General features: G+C 42.1%; 1 protein-coding gene across 3 annotated transcripts in view; it reads left to right on the plus strand.

Annotated features, from left to right (window-relative positions):
- The window catches only part of mtm1 (myotubularin 1), a 103703-nt gene that overhangs the window by 64124 nt on the left and 22176 nt on the right, over positions 1-17403 (plus strand). For all 3 annotated transcript variants that reach the window (XM_067997271.1, XM_067997272.1, XM_067997273.1), the window contains exon 7: positions 11419-11502. In XM_067997271.1, the coding sequence (XP_067853372.1) occupies positions 11419-11502 (84 nt within the window). The remainder of the gene's footprint in view (positions 1-11418; positions 11503-17403) is intronic.

Raw genomic sequence — 17403 nt, forward strand, 5'->3', positions numbered from 1 at the left:
TTGTACACCTCAATCAAGTCTCCCCTCAGCCTCCTCTGCTCCAAGGAAAACAACCCCAACCTATCCAATCTCTCCTCGTAGCTGCAATTTTCAAGCCCTGGCAACATTCTTGTAAATCTTCTCTGCACTCTCTCCAGAGCAATTACATCCTTCCTGTAATGTGGTGACCAGAACTGTGCACAATACTCCAGCTGTGGCCTTACCAGCGTTTTATACAGTTCCATCATTACATCCCTGCTTTTGTATTCTGTACCTTGTCTAATAACGGAGAGCATTCCGTATGCCTTCTTCACAACCTTATCTATCTGTACTGCCACCTTCAGGGACCTGTGCACATGCACTTCAAGGCCTCTCACTTCCTCTACCGCTCTCAGTATATTCCCGTTTACTGTGTATTCCCTTTTACTGTTTGCCCTCCCTAAGTGCATTACTTCACACTTCTCCGGGTTGAACTCCATTTGCCACTTTTCCGCCTACTCCACCAACCCATTGATACCTTCATGGAGTCTACAGCTAACATCTTCACTACCAACTATACGGCCAATTTTTGTGTCGTCTGCAGTTACATAAGAACATAAGAAATAGGAGCAGGAGTAGGCCAATCGGCCCCTCGAGCCTGCTCCGCCATTCAATAAGATCATTGCTGATCTGATCCTAACCTCAAATCTAAATTCATGTCCAATTTCCTGCCCGCTCCCCGTAACCCCTAATTCCCTTTACTTCTAGGAAACTGTCTATTTCTGTTTTAAATTTATTTAATGATTTAGCTTCCACAGCTTCCTGAGGCAGCAAATTCCACAGACCTACTACCCTCTGAGTGAAGAAGTTTCTCCTCATCTCCGTTTTGAAAGAGCAGCCCCTTATTCTAAGATTATGCCCCCTAGTTCTAGTTTCACCCATCCTTGGGAACATCCTCACCGCATCCACCCGATCAAGCCCCTTCACAATCTTATATGTTTCAATAAGGTCGCCTCTCATTCTTCTGAACTCCAATGAATAGAGTCCCAATCTACTCAACCTCTCCTCATATGTCCACCCCCTCATCCCCGGGATTAACCGAGTGAACCTTCTTTGTACTGCCTCGAGAGCAAGTATGTCTTTTCTTAAGTATGGAGACCAAAACTGTATGCAGTATTCCAGGTGCGGCCTCACCAATACCTTATATAACTGCAGCAATACCTCCCTGTTTTTATATTCTATCCCCCTAGCAATAAAAGCCAACATTCCGTTGGCCTTCTTGATCACCTGCTGCAACTGCAAACTAACTTTTTGATTTTCTTGCACTAGGACCCCCCTTTGAACTGCAGTACTTTCCAGTTGCTCGCCATTAAGATAATAACTTGCTCTCCGATTTTTCCTGCCATAGTGCATAACCTCACATTTTCCAATATTGTATTGCATCTGCCAAATCTCCGCCCACTCACCCAGCCTGTCTATATCCCCTTGTAGGTTTTTTATGTCCTCCTCACTCTCTACTTTCCCTCCCATCTTTGTATCATCTGCAAACTTTGATATGTTACACTCGGTCCCCTCCTCCAAATCATTAATATAGATTGTAAAGAGTTGGGGACCCAGCACCGACCCCTGCAGAACACCACTGGCTACTGGTTGCCAGTCTGAGAATGTACCATTTATCCCAACTCTCTGCTTCTTGTTAGATAACCAATCCTCCACCCATGCCAGAATATTACCCCCAATCCAGTGATTCTTTATCTTGAGCAATAATCTTTTATGTGGCACCTTGTCGAATGCCTTCTGGAAGTCCAAATACACTACATCCACTGGTTCCCCTTTATCCACCCTGTACGTTATGTCCTCAAAGAACTCAAGCAAATTTGTCAGACATGACTTCCCCTTTGTAAAGCCATGCTGACTTTGTCCTATTAAATTATGTTTATCCAAATGTTCTGCTACTGTCTCCTTAATAATAGACTCTAAAATTTTACCCACCACAGATGTTAAGCTAACTGGTCTATAATTTCCAGCCTTCTGCCTACTACCCTTTTTAAATAAGGGTGTTACATTGGCAGTTTTCCAATCTGCCGGGACCTTTGCCGAGTCCAGAGAATTTTGGAAAATTATTACCAAAGCATCCACAATCCCTACTGCCACTTCCCTCAAGACCCTAGGATGTAAGCCATCAGGTCCAGGGGATTTATCCGCCTTGAGTCCCATTAATTTACTGAGTACCGATTCCTTAGTGATTTTAATCGTATTTAGCTCCTCCCTCCCCCCCCCCCCCCCCCCCCTAGAGCCCCCTGTTTGTCCAGTGTTGGGATATTCTTAGTGTCCTCTACCGTAAAGACTGAAACAGTTTGCAATCATGCCCCCTACATTCAAGTCCGAATCATTAATATCTACCACAAACAGCAATAGGCCAGTCAGTCTAACCTCGGTGGTGGGCAAATTATTTGAATTGATTCTGTGGGACAGCATAAATCGTCATTTAGAAAGGCACGGGTTAATCAAGGACATTCGGCATGGATTTGTTACAGGGAGGTCCAGTCTGACTAACTTGATTGAATTTTTTGAGGAGGTAACAAGGAGGGTCGATGAGGGGTAACGTGTTTCATGTAGTGTACATGGATTTTAGCAAGGCTTTTGACGAGGTCCCACATGGCAGACTGGTCAAAAAAGTAAAAAGGGGTCCAAGGGAAAGTGGCTAGTTGGATCTAAAATTGGATTAGTGGCAGGAAGCAAATGGTATGGTTGATGGGTGTTTTTGCAACTGGAAGGCTGTTTCCAGTGGGGTCCCACAAGGTTCAGTACTAGGTCCCTTGCTTTTTGTGGTATATATTAATGATTTGGACTTGAATGTGGGGGCCTTGATCAAGAAGTTTGCAGATGATACAAAAATTGGCCGTGTGGTTGATGGTGAGGAGGAAAACTGGAGACTGCAGGAAGCTATCAATGGACTGGTCGGGTGGGCAGAAAAGTGGCAAATGGAATTCAATCCAGAGAAGTGTGAGGTAATGTATTTGGGGAGGGCAAACAAAACAAGGGAGTACACAATAAATGGGAGGATAGTGAAAGGTGTAGAGGAACAAAGGGACCTTGGAGTGCATGTCCACAGATCCCTGAAGGCAGCAGGACAGATAGATAAGGTGGTTAAGAAGGCATATGGGATACTTTCCTTTATTAGTCAAGGCTTAGAATAAGAGCAGAGAGGTTATGTTAGAATTGTATAAAACATTGGTTCGGCCACAGCTTGAGTACTGCGTATTTTTTTGGTCACCATGTTACAGGAAAGATGTGATTGCACCAGAGAGGGTACAGAGGAGATTTACGAGGATGTTGCCAGGGCTGGAGAATTTTAGCTATGAGAAAAGATTGGATAGGCTGGGGTTGTTTTCTTTGGAACAAAGGAGGCTGAGGGGAGATTTAATTCAGGTATATAAAATTATGATGGGACTAGCTAGGTCCTCCCTATCCACTCTATTTCCCTTAACAGAGGGGTTAGTGACCGGGGGGGGATAGATTTAAAGTGATTGGTAGAAGGATTAGAGGAGAGCTGAAGAGAATTTTTTTCACCCAGAGGGTGATGGGGGTCTGGAACTCACTGCTTGAAAGGGTGGTAGAGGCAGAAACCCTCAACTCATTTAAAAAGTACTTGGATGTGCACTTGAAGTGCTGTAACCTTCAGGGTTATGGACCAAGTGCTGGAAAGTGGGATTAAGCTGGATAGCTCTTTTACAGCCGGCACGTTCACAATGGGCCGATTGGCCACCTCTGTGCCGTAACTTTCTATAATAGGTAAAATTGGACACACCTTTCTACATGTTCATAAGCAGTGCAGTGAAATCTTGGGTGTTCTACATTGTAAAATGTTCACTACTTTAAAGATGACTTTCTCAAAGACATCAGAGCTTTCTAAAGTTCACATTTTGATTTCAAAATTGAGATTCTTCAGATCTATCCACAAATGCCATTGGGACATGACCCTATATTATTTCATACAGCATTATCCTGTGCTCTTGCCACTTATATTTCCTCAGATTCTAGTACGCAAATAGTTTCTGTCCCTAAGTGCTGTCCACCATCGGTCATCATCCTGACCTTGACACTTAGAGTAGATGCAAAGCTGTACACCATTTTTTTTTACTAAAGGTGCACTCAGTTTCTGACACTGGGTACTGTTACCTTGTAGAAATTTACAGCGGTGAGAAGAATAATTCATCAAAAGCATCTAACTGCATCACAGCTCATGAAAAAAAAATAAAAACAGATGAGACTGGGAACAGACAAATAACTACAGCAGACTGCTCAGTATTCAGTTACTGCACCATCTCAAATCATGCAAATTATGACAAGGTTCTCTTGTATTCCAGCTAAGAAAGTATTAGCCAGGCATTGCATGAAGGATTTTACTCCATAATTGAATATTGATACTTATACATGAAATTGAACTTAGAAAAAAGTGCTTTACTGATACAGTTTGGAGATTTACAATTAGGAAAAAACAACTTGTGTTTCTTTAGCACTTCTATCATGGTAGCAACTTCAGAGGCACTTCAAAGTTAGGGGTCAGACCTGAGTAAGAGGTAAAATTAGGAGAGATAGCTAAAAGTGTGGTCAAATGAGCAGGTTTTAAGAAGGTACTGAAAGGTGGGGAGAGATGTAACAAAACAGAGGGGTTTAGCGAGAGTGTTTGAGTATGAGGGCAAGACATCTTCCTGGTCTGTATTTGATTCAGTACTGGTTAGTAACAGAGATAAAAAGAAAAATAACAGCAAATGCTGAAAAGTTGAAATAAAAATGCAAAATGTTGGAAATACATTTACACCAACATAGTTAATAATTGTGATTTTTTTTTTGAAAAAACGTCTTGCATTTTGTGTTCAAAGTTAGATGCTAGCACTTGGAAATGGCAGAATTTCTATTTTGGGCACTCCGTGTTAGCATCTGACACCTTTCAGTTAGCTAAGGAGTAAAGTTCTTCTATTCTGCTCCAGCAACATGCCCTAGTCCAAACGTCAGAAGAGTTGACCCTTCTGCATTAGCATGATATTTTTCCATTTCTCACGCTTGCCTTCCTGTAGCCCCCTCTGAGTTAAATTGCTAATCAGTGCTGAATTAGAGAGTTATGTGCTGTGGGTCTTTGCAAATGCATTGGGTGATGATTTGCATTTGGTTGCTGGAAACTCATACGGTTCATCTAGTTTTACCACAGGACCAGCTCTGTGATTTGACACTCTAGGGTGGAATTTCCTGCCCCTGCTCCAGCGCTAGAAAGTGTGTGCTGCTCATGTTTAGCCTCAGGATTGAAGGGATTTACAGGGACCAGAGGTACCCCAACACAGGCCGTCCCCTGCCAGAAACTTAAAACCAATGGAAGGGGTGGGAAAATGAGATGCAGCTGCGTCTCATGCTCGGCGATCAGTACTTTCTAATTGCTGATGGAGTTCAATAGTGAATTCCAGATCCTAACCACTCGCTGTGTTTTTAAAAAAAAAGTTTTTCCCTCATGTCACCTTTGGTTCTTTTGCCAATCACCTTAAATCTATGTCCTCTGGTTCTTGACTCTCCCACCAATGGGAGCAGTTTCTCTCTATCTATTCTGTCTACACCCTTCATGATTTTGAATACCTCTATCAAATCTCCTCTCAACCTTCTCTCTTCCAAGGAGAACAACCCCAGCTTCTCCAGTCTTTCCACGTAACTAAAGTCTCTCATCCCTGGAATCATTCTAGTAAATCTCTTCTGCACTCTCTCTAAGGCCTTCACGTCTTTCCTAAAGTGCGGTGCTCAGAACTGGACACAAAACTCCAGTTGTGGTCAAACCAGTGTCCTATAAAGGTTCATCATGACTTCCTTGCTTTTGTACTCTATGCCTCTATGTATAGAGCCCAGGATCCCATAAGCTTTTTTAACTGCTTTCTCAATCCACTGGGCCACGGCTGACACCTTTATTTTGATCTATCATCTGAGAATTGGCTGAGATTAGCAATTTAGTGTTTTAGGAAAAATCAAACATGTTCCCACATTGCTTAAAGTATTTTCTAAAATCAGTAGTTGGGAAAGGAACCGAAGTGGGGAGCACATTTTTGTCATCAGCATTTAGCAGTAAGGCTGCATGCAGTGTTGTTAAAATTGTTGACTAACTGTTGAGATTTCTAACCTGTGAATTATTATTTATGTTCTCACTTAGCTCAGTCATGAGATAAGAAAACATGTAAAGCTGCCATATCTATAAAATCAATTTCACATAAAGATAGGGGTGTGCTTTAATATCTCCCACAACAGTAATCCTGACTAAAATCAAATTGAAGTAATGAACATCAAATAGAATTTTATTGTAATATTTTTTTAAACCACCCTTGTGGTACATTGCAACAAGAACTTGTGTTTATCTACGCCTATAACATAGAAAAAAGTCTTGGCTCTTCACAAAGGTGTAATCAGATGAAAACGAGACAACAAAGAGCCAAAGAAGAGGGATGATCAAAACCTTGGTCCAAGAAGTGGATTTAAGGCGGATCTTTGAGGAGAGGGAGGTGGAGAGGCGGATGGGTTTAGAGAGGGAATTCCAGAGTGTGGCGCCTAGACGGCTTATGGCAGAGCTGCCAATGTTGGGACGAAGAGAGGGGGATGCACAAGAGGCCAGAATTTGTGGATAGAGATTTTCAGGGGAGAGGGGTTTGTATGGCTGGATGAGGTTACAGAGATAGGGAGCGCTGAGGCCATGGAAGGGTTTAAACATGTGGAAGAAAATTTTAAATTGGAGGACATGGAGCCAATGTAGGAAAGTGAGGACATGGGTGATAGATGAGCAGTAGAGTTTTGGATGAGCTAAAGTTCACTAAGGGTGGAAGATGGGAGACCAGCCAGGACAGCAATGGAATAGTTGAGTTTGGAGGTCACAATTGCAAGTTGCAATGCTCTTGGCCAATCTGGAGTGGTTTTCCAAAGTACTTCCAGCCGGAGGAGAGATGCCTGGACTGGAAACGTTCAATTGGAAATCTTTCTTTTTCCAGGGCTTGGTTAGAATGCAATGCACTCATTTTTAGTTTCCAGAGACACAGTGTATTTTTGGGGGCATTCAGAAAATATGTCTTGGGTACAAGTCAAGAAAATGTAATGGAAATAAGGAACCTGCATTTACATAGCACCTTATTGTGTCATAACATCCCAATAATTTCACAGTCAATGAATCACTTTTGAAGTTCAGTAACCGTTATTTAGGGAGAGTGGCTGCCAGTTTACAACAGTGAGTTTCCACAAAGAACAAATGAGATGAATGATCAGTAAATCTGTTGATCGAGGAGGAATATTGTCTAGAACACTGGGAAAACTCCATGCTGTTCTTTGAACAATGTAATGGGAACAGGCAGATGGACCTTGGTTCACCATCGCATAGAACCTCCAACAATGTAGCACTCCCTCAGTACAGTAGCATCAACCTAGATTAGATGCTTAAGGCCTGGAGTGGAGCTTTGACTGACATCTTTCCAACTGAGGCAAGAGTGCTACCAAGTGAGCCAAGCTGACACTTTTAATAATTTTACATGGTGGTCATTACTAAAGACATATGCACTTTTGCCAGTCAGCTTTTTTGATTGAACACAAGACTGGATACATCAGGAAAATCAGCAGCTTTTCTGTCTACTTTGTATTTTAAATAAAAGGGAAATGCCCAAATCAGAGAACTGGATGTTGGTAAGACAAAGTAGTAAGATTTCTTTAAACACAGTTTTTTGAATAGCTAGAGTTAAAATAGAAGCTACCTGTCTTTTACCAGATTTCAAAATGAAGTACAGATGATAAGTTGTCTACAGGACCAGGCCAGGTTGGTTGATCTGGAAATTAGGCAATATCCAGGGGACTTTGTTAAAGGTGTGAATTGAAGTGTACATGATCAAGGCATTAACTGGAATTCAGAGCCCAGAAAATGTGAGCACCTGCTCATTAGCATTCTGCACAATATTTCCTACTGTTGTCTTTTATCGTGGTTAAGTGATGGCTCTGACCTCTGAAGCCTTTAACCTGGATAAGTATTGGGAAATTCTCCCAGCCTTTAGTTCTGACAGAAAATTTGAACTCTGTGGGCAAACTGAGTTTCGCATTGTCAACGTACAATACCACATCAGGAATATCTATCAAAAGGCAAACCTGACTTTATCCAGGAGTCTTGTCTCTTAGCAGACGCTAAGCAATATATTCTAAAAAGGGTATTTTAACTGCATATGGACTGATTACAGTTTTTTTCCCTAAATATTGGGCTGATTCTGTAGCTTGCTTCTGTGTATTAATTAGCTTGTAAGTTAATCTGACCATACACTTTTAGCCTGTATGCATCGGTTTGTCGGATTGGTATTTTCCATCTTCCAGGAGAGACTGGAGAATATGTGGGATGCGCACAACATCCTCCTGTGAATGGTATACTGTGACTAGCAATTCATTATGAATAGAAAAATATATAGAGTGAGGGGAATTGTGGCGTGTTTTTAAAGCTAGTGGTTTGTGGTGTGACATCGTCTTGATTTTTGTTACTTAAGTGACGAGTGTGATTGTACCCTCAAGGAGCGTTTTTTTTTAATTAATTGAATCCAGTTGCCTAACCCACCACAGATCTGAGATGAGATGTCTTAAACCATTGTGTTTTGTATAAGATTTTGGGTAGCACTGTCCTTTTAATCAAATTTAGTAGTTCTCTTGATTTTATCTGCTACTGACACTTGATTGTCTAATACTGTTCCTGTGACACATCATTAGCCGAAATGAATGCATGTAGTTTATCCCTTTTTGCTTTTAATTTGCTTTGGTGTAAATGGACAGTGAAAATAGTTTCTGTGCTCACAGATTGAAGTAGTGGATTTCCTTCAGCTTACATGCGGCTTCTGTACAATCTGCTTGACACTTCCCCATACAATATAGTGAACACTGGAAAAGTGCACCATATAGAAATTGTAGCCACAAATCTATGCCATAGCTCTCCAGTATACTGCACAGGGTGTATTCTTTGAAACTGTGATACTTAAAAAATTATCTAACCACAGCAACTTCAATATGAATTCTCCCTTACACTGTAGTAAATTTAAGCCCATTTTAAACTCTTAGTTAAGAATCCAGGACACCAGTTTATGGCATTGCCACTATTAAATGCAAATCTCTTATCCTGATGGCAGAATTGTAGATCCATGAAAAACCAGGTCTATGATCCTGCTGTTGGGATAAGAGAACTGGATTTAGCAGTGTAAACTTGGAGAACCAAGTCATGAGCTAAAGTAGTGCCAATATTGAAATAGCTTTTAACAACTTCCAATGATGGGAGGTTTACACCTCAGATCACAAAATGATCTGTACTGGGTTGTAGCTAAGTTGGAGATACTGAATTGCTTCCTTTACTGAAGAGTTAATTGATTTACAGATCTGGAAGATTATCCAATCCCGATGTCAATCTTTCCCAGCATACCACTAGCTAAGCTACTGATGCCAATCTTTCCCAACATAATACTACGGGAGAAGCAAATCTGAATACAAGCACAAATAAGATCCGTGTGGTATATCTCTGTTCCCTCGCAAGGTGTTGTGAACACCTCTAATTGAATCACAAGACAAATATGGATGAGGATCATCATTCAGCCACAGTTCTTTATTCCACTCAAAGACCCTGGACACTTTCTCCCCCCCACCCCCGCATCTAACTTTTTCTTAAACTATTCCAGGCTTTTTGCTTCCATTATCTGAACTGGAAGTTCACTCCATGTATGGGTCACTCGTTTGACGAAGAGCTTACTGTCATCAGTCCCAGATCTGCCTTTCATTAGTTTGAATCTGTCGTCTTGTCCTGCTTTTGCAGCTTAGTTTGAAGTAATATTCTAGATTTACCTTTCTTGTAACGTATACTGCCTTGCATACCTTTAAGGTCATCTCCGTCTCCTTTTAAGGCAAAAAAGTCTAAGTTGCACCAGTCTTCATAAAGTCAAAAGTTCTGATCAGCTTCAAGACTCTGAATTTCTTCCCTTCTGTCTCGATCAGCACTGGACACCATAGTTAGATGTGATCTGAGCATGGTTTCCTCTGACTTGTACGCCACTGTTTTAGCTATATAAGTCAGCATTTTATTTGCTTTGTTTGATTGCTGTTCTACAATGTATTCAGTGTACTAAGACCCCTACATCTCTTTCAATTTAATCCATATGCTGCATGTTTTTTCTTCCAATGTGCAGTACTTTACACTTGTCTGCATTAAATCTCATCTGCCTTTGATCAGTCTGCTTACATATTTTGTCCAATTCATTTTGTATTTCTGGAGCTACCACTCAGAATCAACTGCCCCTCAGATTTGCATTGAGTTTCTGAACTGAAGTTGGAAATTAGAAACAGTAGTCATGCCAATGCTGATCCCTGGGGTATCTCGCTCTGTGCTGTAAGCCCGCCCCGACATCACTCCTCTAACAAGCACCCACTGTTTTCTATCCTTCAGCCAATTTCTTATCTATTCCCAAGATTTATCCTGAATCCCCACAGCTCTGACCTCCACAATGGAGTACCATTGACTCCACTGCTCAGATTTATTTTTTTTAAATTAAAAAAAGACCCACTGTTATTCTCCAGCTGTTGCAGTGGAATGTGCAGTAATTTTATGTGAAACCTGTTTAATAGTCATTTTGCACGGTGCAGGTTCTTACCATTAACTTGTTCTTTTGGTTTGTTAGTTTCCATTTCATTTTGGTTTGATACAGTGAGTAAATGGTGTGCTTAAAGTAGCAAATTGGAGCCAAAATAATTTAAGAAACATGGATTTGGTTCCTCTTTGCCCATATAAACAATTGCCTAACCATTTTCATGTGTTTTTTTTAATTCTGTAAACTTGATGTGCCTGTCAATAGCAGACACCACATGGGAATTTGCAGTGGTGAATTAATATGATCACTTCCTGCTCCTCAGTCTGTTAGACTTGGACTTGTACAGGTCCAGTTTCTTTTTGGGATAGCTCAAGTAAGAAGCTGAGAAGAAAAAAAATTGGAGGAACAAAACTTACCGAGTGTGACACCGCACATGCAGCATATTATCACAGTGTTGTTGCTTTTTTAAAATATTATGTGTACTGTACCAAAAGAGCCTGGAACTTTAATGACTTAAACCATTTGAAGAGAGAGTGGGAAGCAGGAGGGTTGGACATGGTCGTATTTTTTCATTGTGCTTTTTGTTCCTTCTGTTGCTGGAACCGGCCAGCAGTATAAACAAAGCAGCTTCACTGATGGAAAGTACTGTCTTCAAACGCTCCAAGTAATGCAGCAAGTTGACCCCAGCATGATGTGTTGATTTTCTCATCTGAACTCTTGAGTTCTGCTTTGCCCAGGAGGTCTGATTGAAATATTCCATGAAGATGCAACAGGAAGATTTTTGCTCATGGAGAAAATTAACAAATATATTAATGTTTTGTTCTAATAATTACTGTTGTACTTCTTTCAGCAATTTTTTGCATTTGAGAATAAAGAAACTTACTGCGAAGATGGTTGGAAAGTTTATGTCCCAATTGAAGAATTTAAGAGGCAGGTGAGTTGCTTTATGAATTGATAGGGGCCAGCTCAGGTTTGAATTGCGTAAGCTTTTTAACATTGAATTTGCTTTGTATCTTTTAGCAACCAAACACTATTTCTAAAGTCAAGTTTATAATCTTTGTCCTCAACAAAACCTTTACTCTCTCCCATCACGGTTGTCCCCCCCCCCCACCAGTATGGACCCCCTTCACTCCCTCAAGTCCAAGGGAGCAGACTTGAGCATATTTAGTGTGCAACTGGATTAGTCATCCATCACCAGATCTGCTGGACCACATCAAGTGCTATCGAGCCTCAGTCATCTGCCAAAAGTGCCCACTACTCTAGGATCATCCTGGAGAACAGAAATAAACCTCCATTTTATTTTCTCCACTATCAACTGTTTTCCTTAACCCCTCTCCCTGGATCTCTCCAACCTCACCGTCAGTAAGTGTGGGGAGGTCATGGACCTCTTTGTCACTAAGATTGGGACCATCCAGTCAGCTGCCTGTGCTGCCCCGCCCAATGCACTGAACCAGGGTCCTTCTCTAGTTTCTCCTATCTCTCCTCATGCCTTCTCCAAGCTCATCTTGTCCATGCGATCCACCTGTTCACTTGATTTCATTCCCACTAAACTGCTGACCACCCAACTGTCCCCCATGCTAGCTGATATAGTAAACTGTCATAGGAACAGGAGTAGGCCATTTAGCCCCTCGAGCCTGTTCAGCCATTCAATGAGATCATGGCTGATCTGTGACCTAACTGTCCACCTTAGCCCCATATCCCTTAATACCTTTGGTTAACAAAAATCTATCAATCTCAGATTTAAAATTAACAATTGAGCTAGCATCAACTGCTATATGCAGAAGAGAGTTCCAAACTTAGAATCATAGAAAATTGATGGTACAGAAGGAGGCCATTCGGCCCATCGTGTCCGCGCCCTCTGAGAAACGAGCCAACCAGCCAAATCCCACTTTCCCGCATTTGGTCCGTAGCCCTGCAGGTTGCACGTCACAGCTCTTCAGGTGCACATCCAGGTATTTTTTAAATGAGTTGTGGGTTTCTGCCTCTACCACCCTCTCAGGCAGTGAGTTCCAGACCCCCCACCACCCTCTGGGTGAAAAAGTTTTTCCTCAGCTCCCCTCTAATCTTTCTACCAATCACTTTAAAACTATGCCCCCTGGTTATTGACCCCTCTGCTAAGGGAAATAGGTCCTTCCTATCCACTCTATCTAGGCCCGTCATAATTTTGTACACCTCAATCAAATCAACCCTCAGCCTCCTCTGTTCCAAGGAAAACAACCCCAGCCTATCCAATCTGTCATCATAGCTAAAATTCTCCAGTTCTGGCAACATCCTCGTAAATCTCCTCTGCACCCTCTCTAGTGCAATTACATCCTTCCTGTAATGTGGTGACCAGAACTGTGTGCAGTACTCAAGCTGTGGCCTAACTAGTGTTTTATACAGTTCCAGCGTAACATCCCTGCTTTTATATTCTATGCCTTGGCTAATAAAGGAAAGCATTCCACATGCCTTTTTAATCACTTTATCTACCTGTCCTGCTACCTTCAGGGATCTGTGGACATGCACTCCAAGGCCCCTCACTTCCTCCCATTTATTGTGTATTCCTTTGCCTTGTTTACTCTCCCCAAATGCATTATCTCACACTTCTCCGGATTGAACTCCATTTGCCACTTTTCTGCCCATCTGACCAGTCCATTGATATCTTCCTGCAGTCTACAGTTTTCCTCCTCACTATCAACCACATGGCCTATCTTTGTGTCATCCGCAAATTTCTTAATCATGCCCCCTATGTTTAAGTCCAAATTGTTAATGTATACCACAAAAAGCAAAGGACCTAGTACCGATCCTTGCGGCACCCCTCTGGAAATAGCCTTCCAGTTGCAAAAACACCCATCGACCTTTGCTTCCTGCCACTTAGCTAATTTTGGATCCAATTTGCCACATTCCCTTGGCCCCCATGAGCCTTTGCTTTTTTGACCAATCTGCCATGTGGGACCTTGTCAAAGGCCTTGCTAAAATCCATGTAGACTACATCAATTGCGCTACCCTCATCGATCCTCCTTGTCATCGCCTCTCAAAATTCAATCAAGTTAGTCAGACACGACCTCCCCTTAACCAATCCATGCTGACTGTCCTTGATTAACCCGTGCCTTTCTAAATGATGATTAATAGTGTCCCTCAGAATCGTTTCCAATAATTTGCCCACCACCGAGGTTAGGTTGATTGACGTGTAATTACTCGGTCTGTCCTTTGCTCCCTTTTTAAACAACGATACAACATTAGCAGTCCTCCAATCCTCTGGCACTACGCCTGTATGCAGTGAAGTTTGGAAAATGATTGTTAAAGCCTCCGCTATTTCCTTCCTGACTTCTTTTAACAATCTGTGATACATTCCATCCGGCCCTGGTGATTTAATCCACTTTCAAAGATGCTAATCCCCTTAATACTTCCCCTCTCACTATGTTTATCCCATCCAATATTTCACACTCCTCCTCCTTAACTTCAATCCCTGCGTCAGCCTTCTCCTTTGTGAAGACAGATGCAAAGTATTCATTAAGAACCATACCCACATCTTTCGCCTCCACACATAGTTTACCATTTTGGTCTCTAATAGACCCTACTTTTTTCTTAGCTATCCTCTTGCTCTTAATGTATTTATAAAACATCATTGTGTTTTCTTTGATTTTACTTGCTAATATTTTTTCATGCCCTCTTTTTGCTTTCCTAATTTCCTTTTTAGCTTCACCCCAATACTACTCCTCTAAGCTTTCTGTAGGATTGAGTTCTTTGTGTCTATCATAGGCCGTCTTTTTCTGCCTTATCTTACCCTGAATGTTTCTTGACATCCAGGGGGCTCTAGATTTGGCAGCCCCTCCCTTTTCCTTTGTGGGAACATGTTTACCCTGAACCCCTTGAACCCCCCCATTTGAATTTCTCCCACTGCTCTGACACTAATTTACCTTCAAATAGCTGTTTCCAGTTTACTTCTGCTAAATCACTTCTCAGTTTGGTAAAATTGGCTGCTCTGTCTTTGTCCTTTTCCATAACTATGCTAAAACTAGCTGTATTATGATCACTACCACCAAAATGCTCTCCCACTGCTACTTCTTCCACCTGCCCCTCTTCATTTCCTCGAACTAAATCTAGAACTGCCCCCCTCCACCTCTCGTTGGGCTTGCTTATATACTGGCTAAAAAAATTCTTCTGTATGCAATTTAAGAATTCTGTGCGCTCTATACCATTCACACTGTTTGTATCCCAGTTATTATTAGGGTAGTTGAACTCCTACCACCCTTTGTGTGTAGAAGTGTTTCCTAACTTCACTCCTGAAAATCCTGGCTCTAATTTTTAGGTTATGTCCCCTAGTGCTAGACTCCCCAACCAGCAGAAATAGTTTCTCTCTATCTTCCCTATCCGTTCCCCTTTAATATCTTGAAAACTTCGATCAAATCACCCCTTAATCTTTTAATTTCCAGGGAATACAACCCTAGTTTGAGTAATCTCTCCTCGTAATTTAACCCCTGGAGTCTAGATATCATTCTAGTAAATCTGTGCTGCACTTCCTCCAAGGCCAATATATCCTTCCTAAGGTGCAGTGCTCAGAACCGAACACAATACTCCAGGTGTGGTCTAACCAGGGCTTTGTATAACTGTAGCATAACTTCTACCCCCTTGTATTCTAGTCCTTTAGATATAAAGGCCAGCATTCCATTAGCCTTTTGATTATTTTCTGTACCTGTCAATGACATTTTAATGATCTGTGTACCTGGACACCTAAGTCTCTTTGGACCTCCACTGTTTCGAGCTTTTTACCATTTAGAAAGTACTCTGATCTATCCCTTTAGGTTTAAAGTGGATGACCTCACATTTGCCTACATTGAAATCCATTTGCCACAGTTTTGCCCATTCACTTAATCTATTAGTAACTCTGTAATTTTATGCTTCCTATCCTCATGTACTGTCCCCCCCTACATTTGAAAACAGTCATCAACTCCCCTCCTTTTTAAAAAATAACACTTTCGACCCCTTTTATCTTTGTAAACTACCACCCCATCTCCAACCTCACTTTCCTGTGAAGTCCTTGACCCGGTTGTCGCCTCCCAGTTCCACGCCTATCTTTCCCGCAACTCCGTGTTTGAACCTCTCAAATCAGGTTTCTGTCCCTGATGCAGCACCAAAACCAAATTCAAAAGTAACATTCTCTGTGACTTAGACCATAGTACATTATCCTTCCTTGATCCCTCTGCAGCCTTTGATACAGTTAACCACACCATCCTCATCCAATGCCTCTCCTCAGCGGGACTGCCCTCACTTAGTTCCGCTCTTAGCTATCCAATCATAGCCAGAGCATCTCCAACAATGGCTTATTTTGCCTCCATTCACCATTACCTCTGGAATCTCTCAAGGATGTAAACTTGGCTTCCTCCTCATCCTTATCTCCGTGCTGCCCTTTACATAAGAACATAAGAACATAAGAAATTGGAGCAGGAGTAGGCCAATCGGCCCCTCGAGCCTGCTCCGCCATTCAATAAGATCATGGCTGATCTGATCCCAACCACAAATCTAAAGAACACAAGAAGTCGGAGCAGGACCCGGCCACATAGCCCCTGGGCCCTCTCCGCCACCCACAGGGCATTGACCGATCCGAACTCAGCTTCATGTCCAATTTCCTGCCCGCTCCCCATAACCCCTAATTCCCTTTACTTCTAGGAAACTGTCTATTTCTGTTTTAAATTTATCTAATGATGTAGCTTCCACAGCTTCCTGGGGCAGCAAATTCCACAGACCTACCACCCTCTGAGTGAAGAAGTTTCTCCTCATCTCAGTTTTGAAAGAGCAGCCCCTTATTCTAAGATTATGCCCCCTAGTTCTAGTTTCACCCATCTTTGGGAACATCCTTACCGCATCCACCCGATCAAGACCCTTCACAATCTTATATGTTTCAATAAGATCGCCTCTCATTCTTCTGAACTCCAATGAGTAGAGTCCCAATCTACTCAACCTCTCCTCATATGTCCGCCCCCTCATCCCCGGGATTAACCGAGTGAACCTTCTTTGTACTGCCTCGAGAGCAAGTATGTCTTTTCTTAAGTATGGAGACCAAAACTGTATGCAGTATTCCAGGTGCGGTCTCACCAATACCTTATATAACTGCAGCAATACCTCCTTGTTTTTATATTCTATCCCCCTAGCAATAAAAGCCAACATTCCGTTGGCTTTCTTGATCACCTGCTGCACCTGCATACCAACTTTTTGATTTTCTTGCACTAGGACCCCCAGATCCCTTTGTACTGCAGTACTTTCCAGTCTCTCGCCATTAAGAAAATAACTTGCTCTCTGATTTTTCCTGCCAAAGTGCATAACCTCACATTTTCCAATATTATATTGCATCTGCCAAATCTCCGCCCACTCACCCAGCCTGTTTATATCCCCTTGCAGGTTTTTTATGTCCTCCTCACTCTCTACTTTCCCTCCCATCTTTGTATCATCTGCAAATTTTGATATGTTGCACTCGGTCCCCTCCTCCAAATCGTTAATATAGATTGTAAAGAGTTGGGGACCCAGCACCGACCCCTGTGGAACACCACTGGTTACTGGTTGCCAGTCCGAAAATGAACCATTTATCCCAACTCTCTGCTTCCTGTTTGATAACCAATCCTCCACCCATGCCAGAATATTACCCCTACGTCTGTGGTTCTGGGAACAGTGACTGTGCTGAGCTGTTTGTAGAGTATTCCCTGGTATTTTATGTTTTCAGGTTGGTATCCACTTGTCAATCTGCCCTGGTTTTGCCTTGTAAGATAATGGTGACATCATCTGCAGACATGGGGTCAGCTTCCATGTGTACACCCAACTTCACCTCTCCACTACCTCTGTTGTCACACTGCTTGTCTGA

Source organism: Heptranchias perlo, chromosome 15 (assembly GCF_035084215.1).
Source record: "Heptranchias perlo isolate sHepPer1 chromosome 15, sHepPer1.hap1, whole genome shotgun sequence".
NCBI lineage: Eukaryota > Metazoa > Chordata > Chondrichthyes > Hexanchiformes > Hexanchidae > Heptranchias > Heptranchias perlo.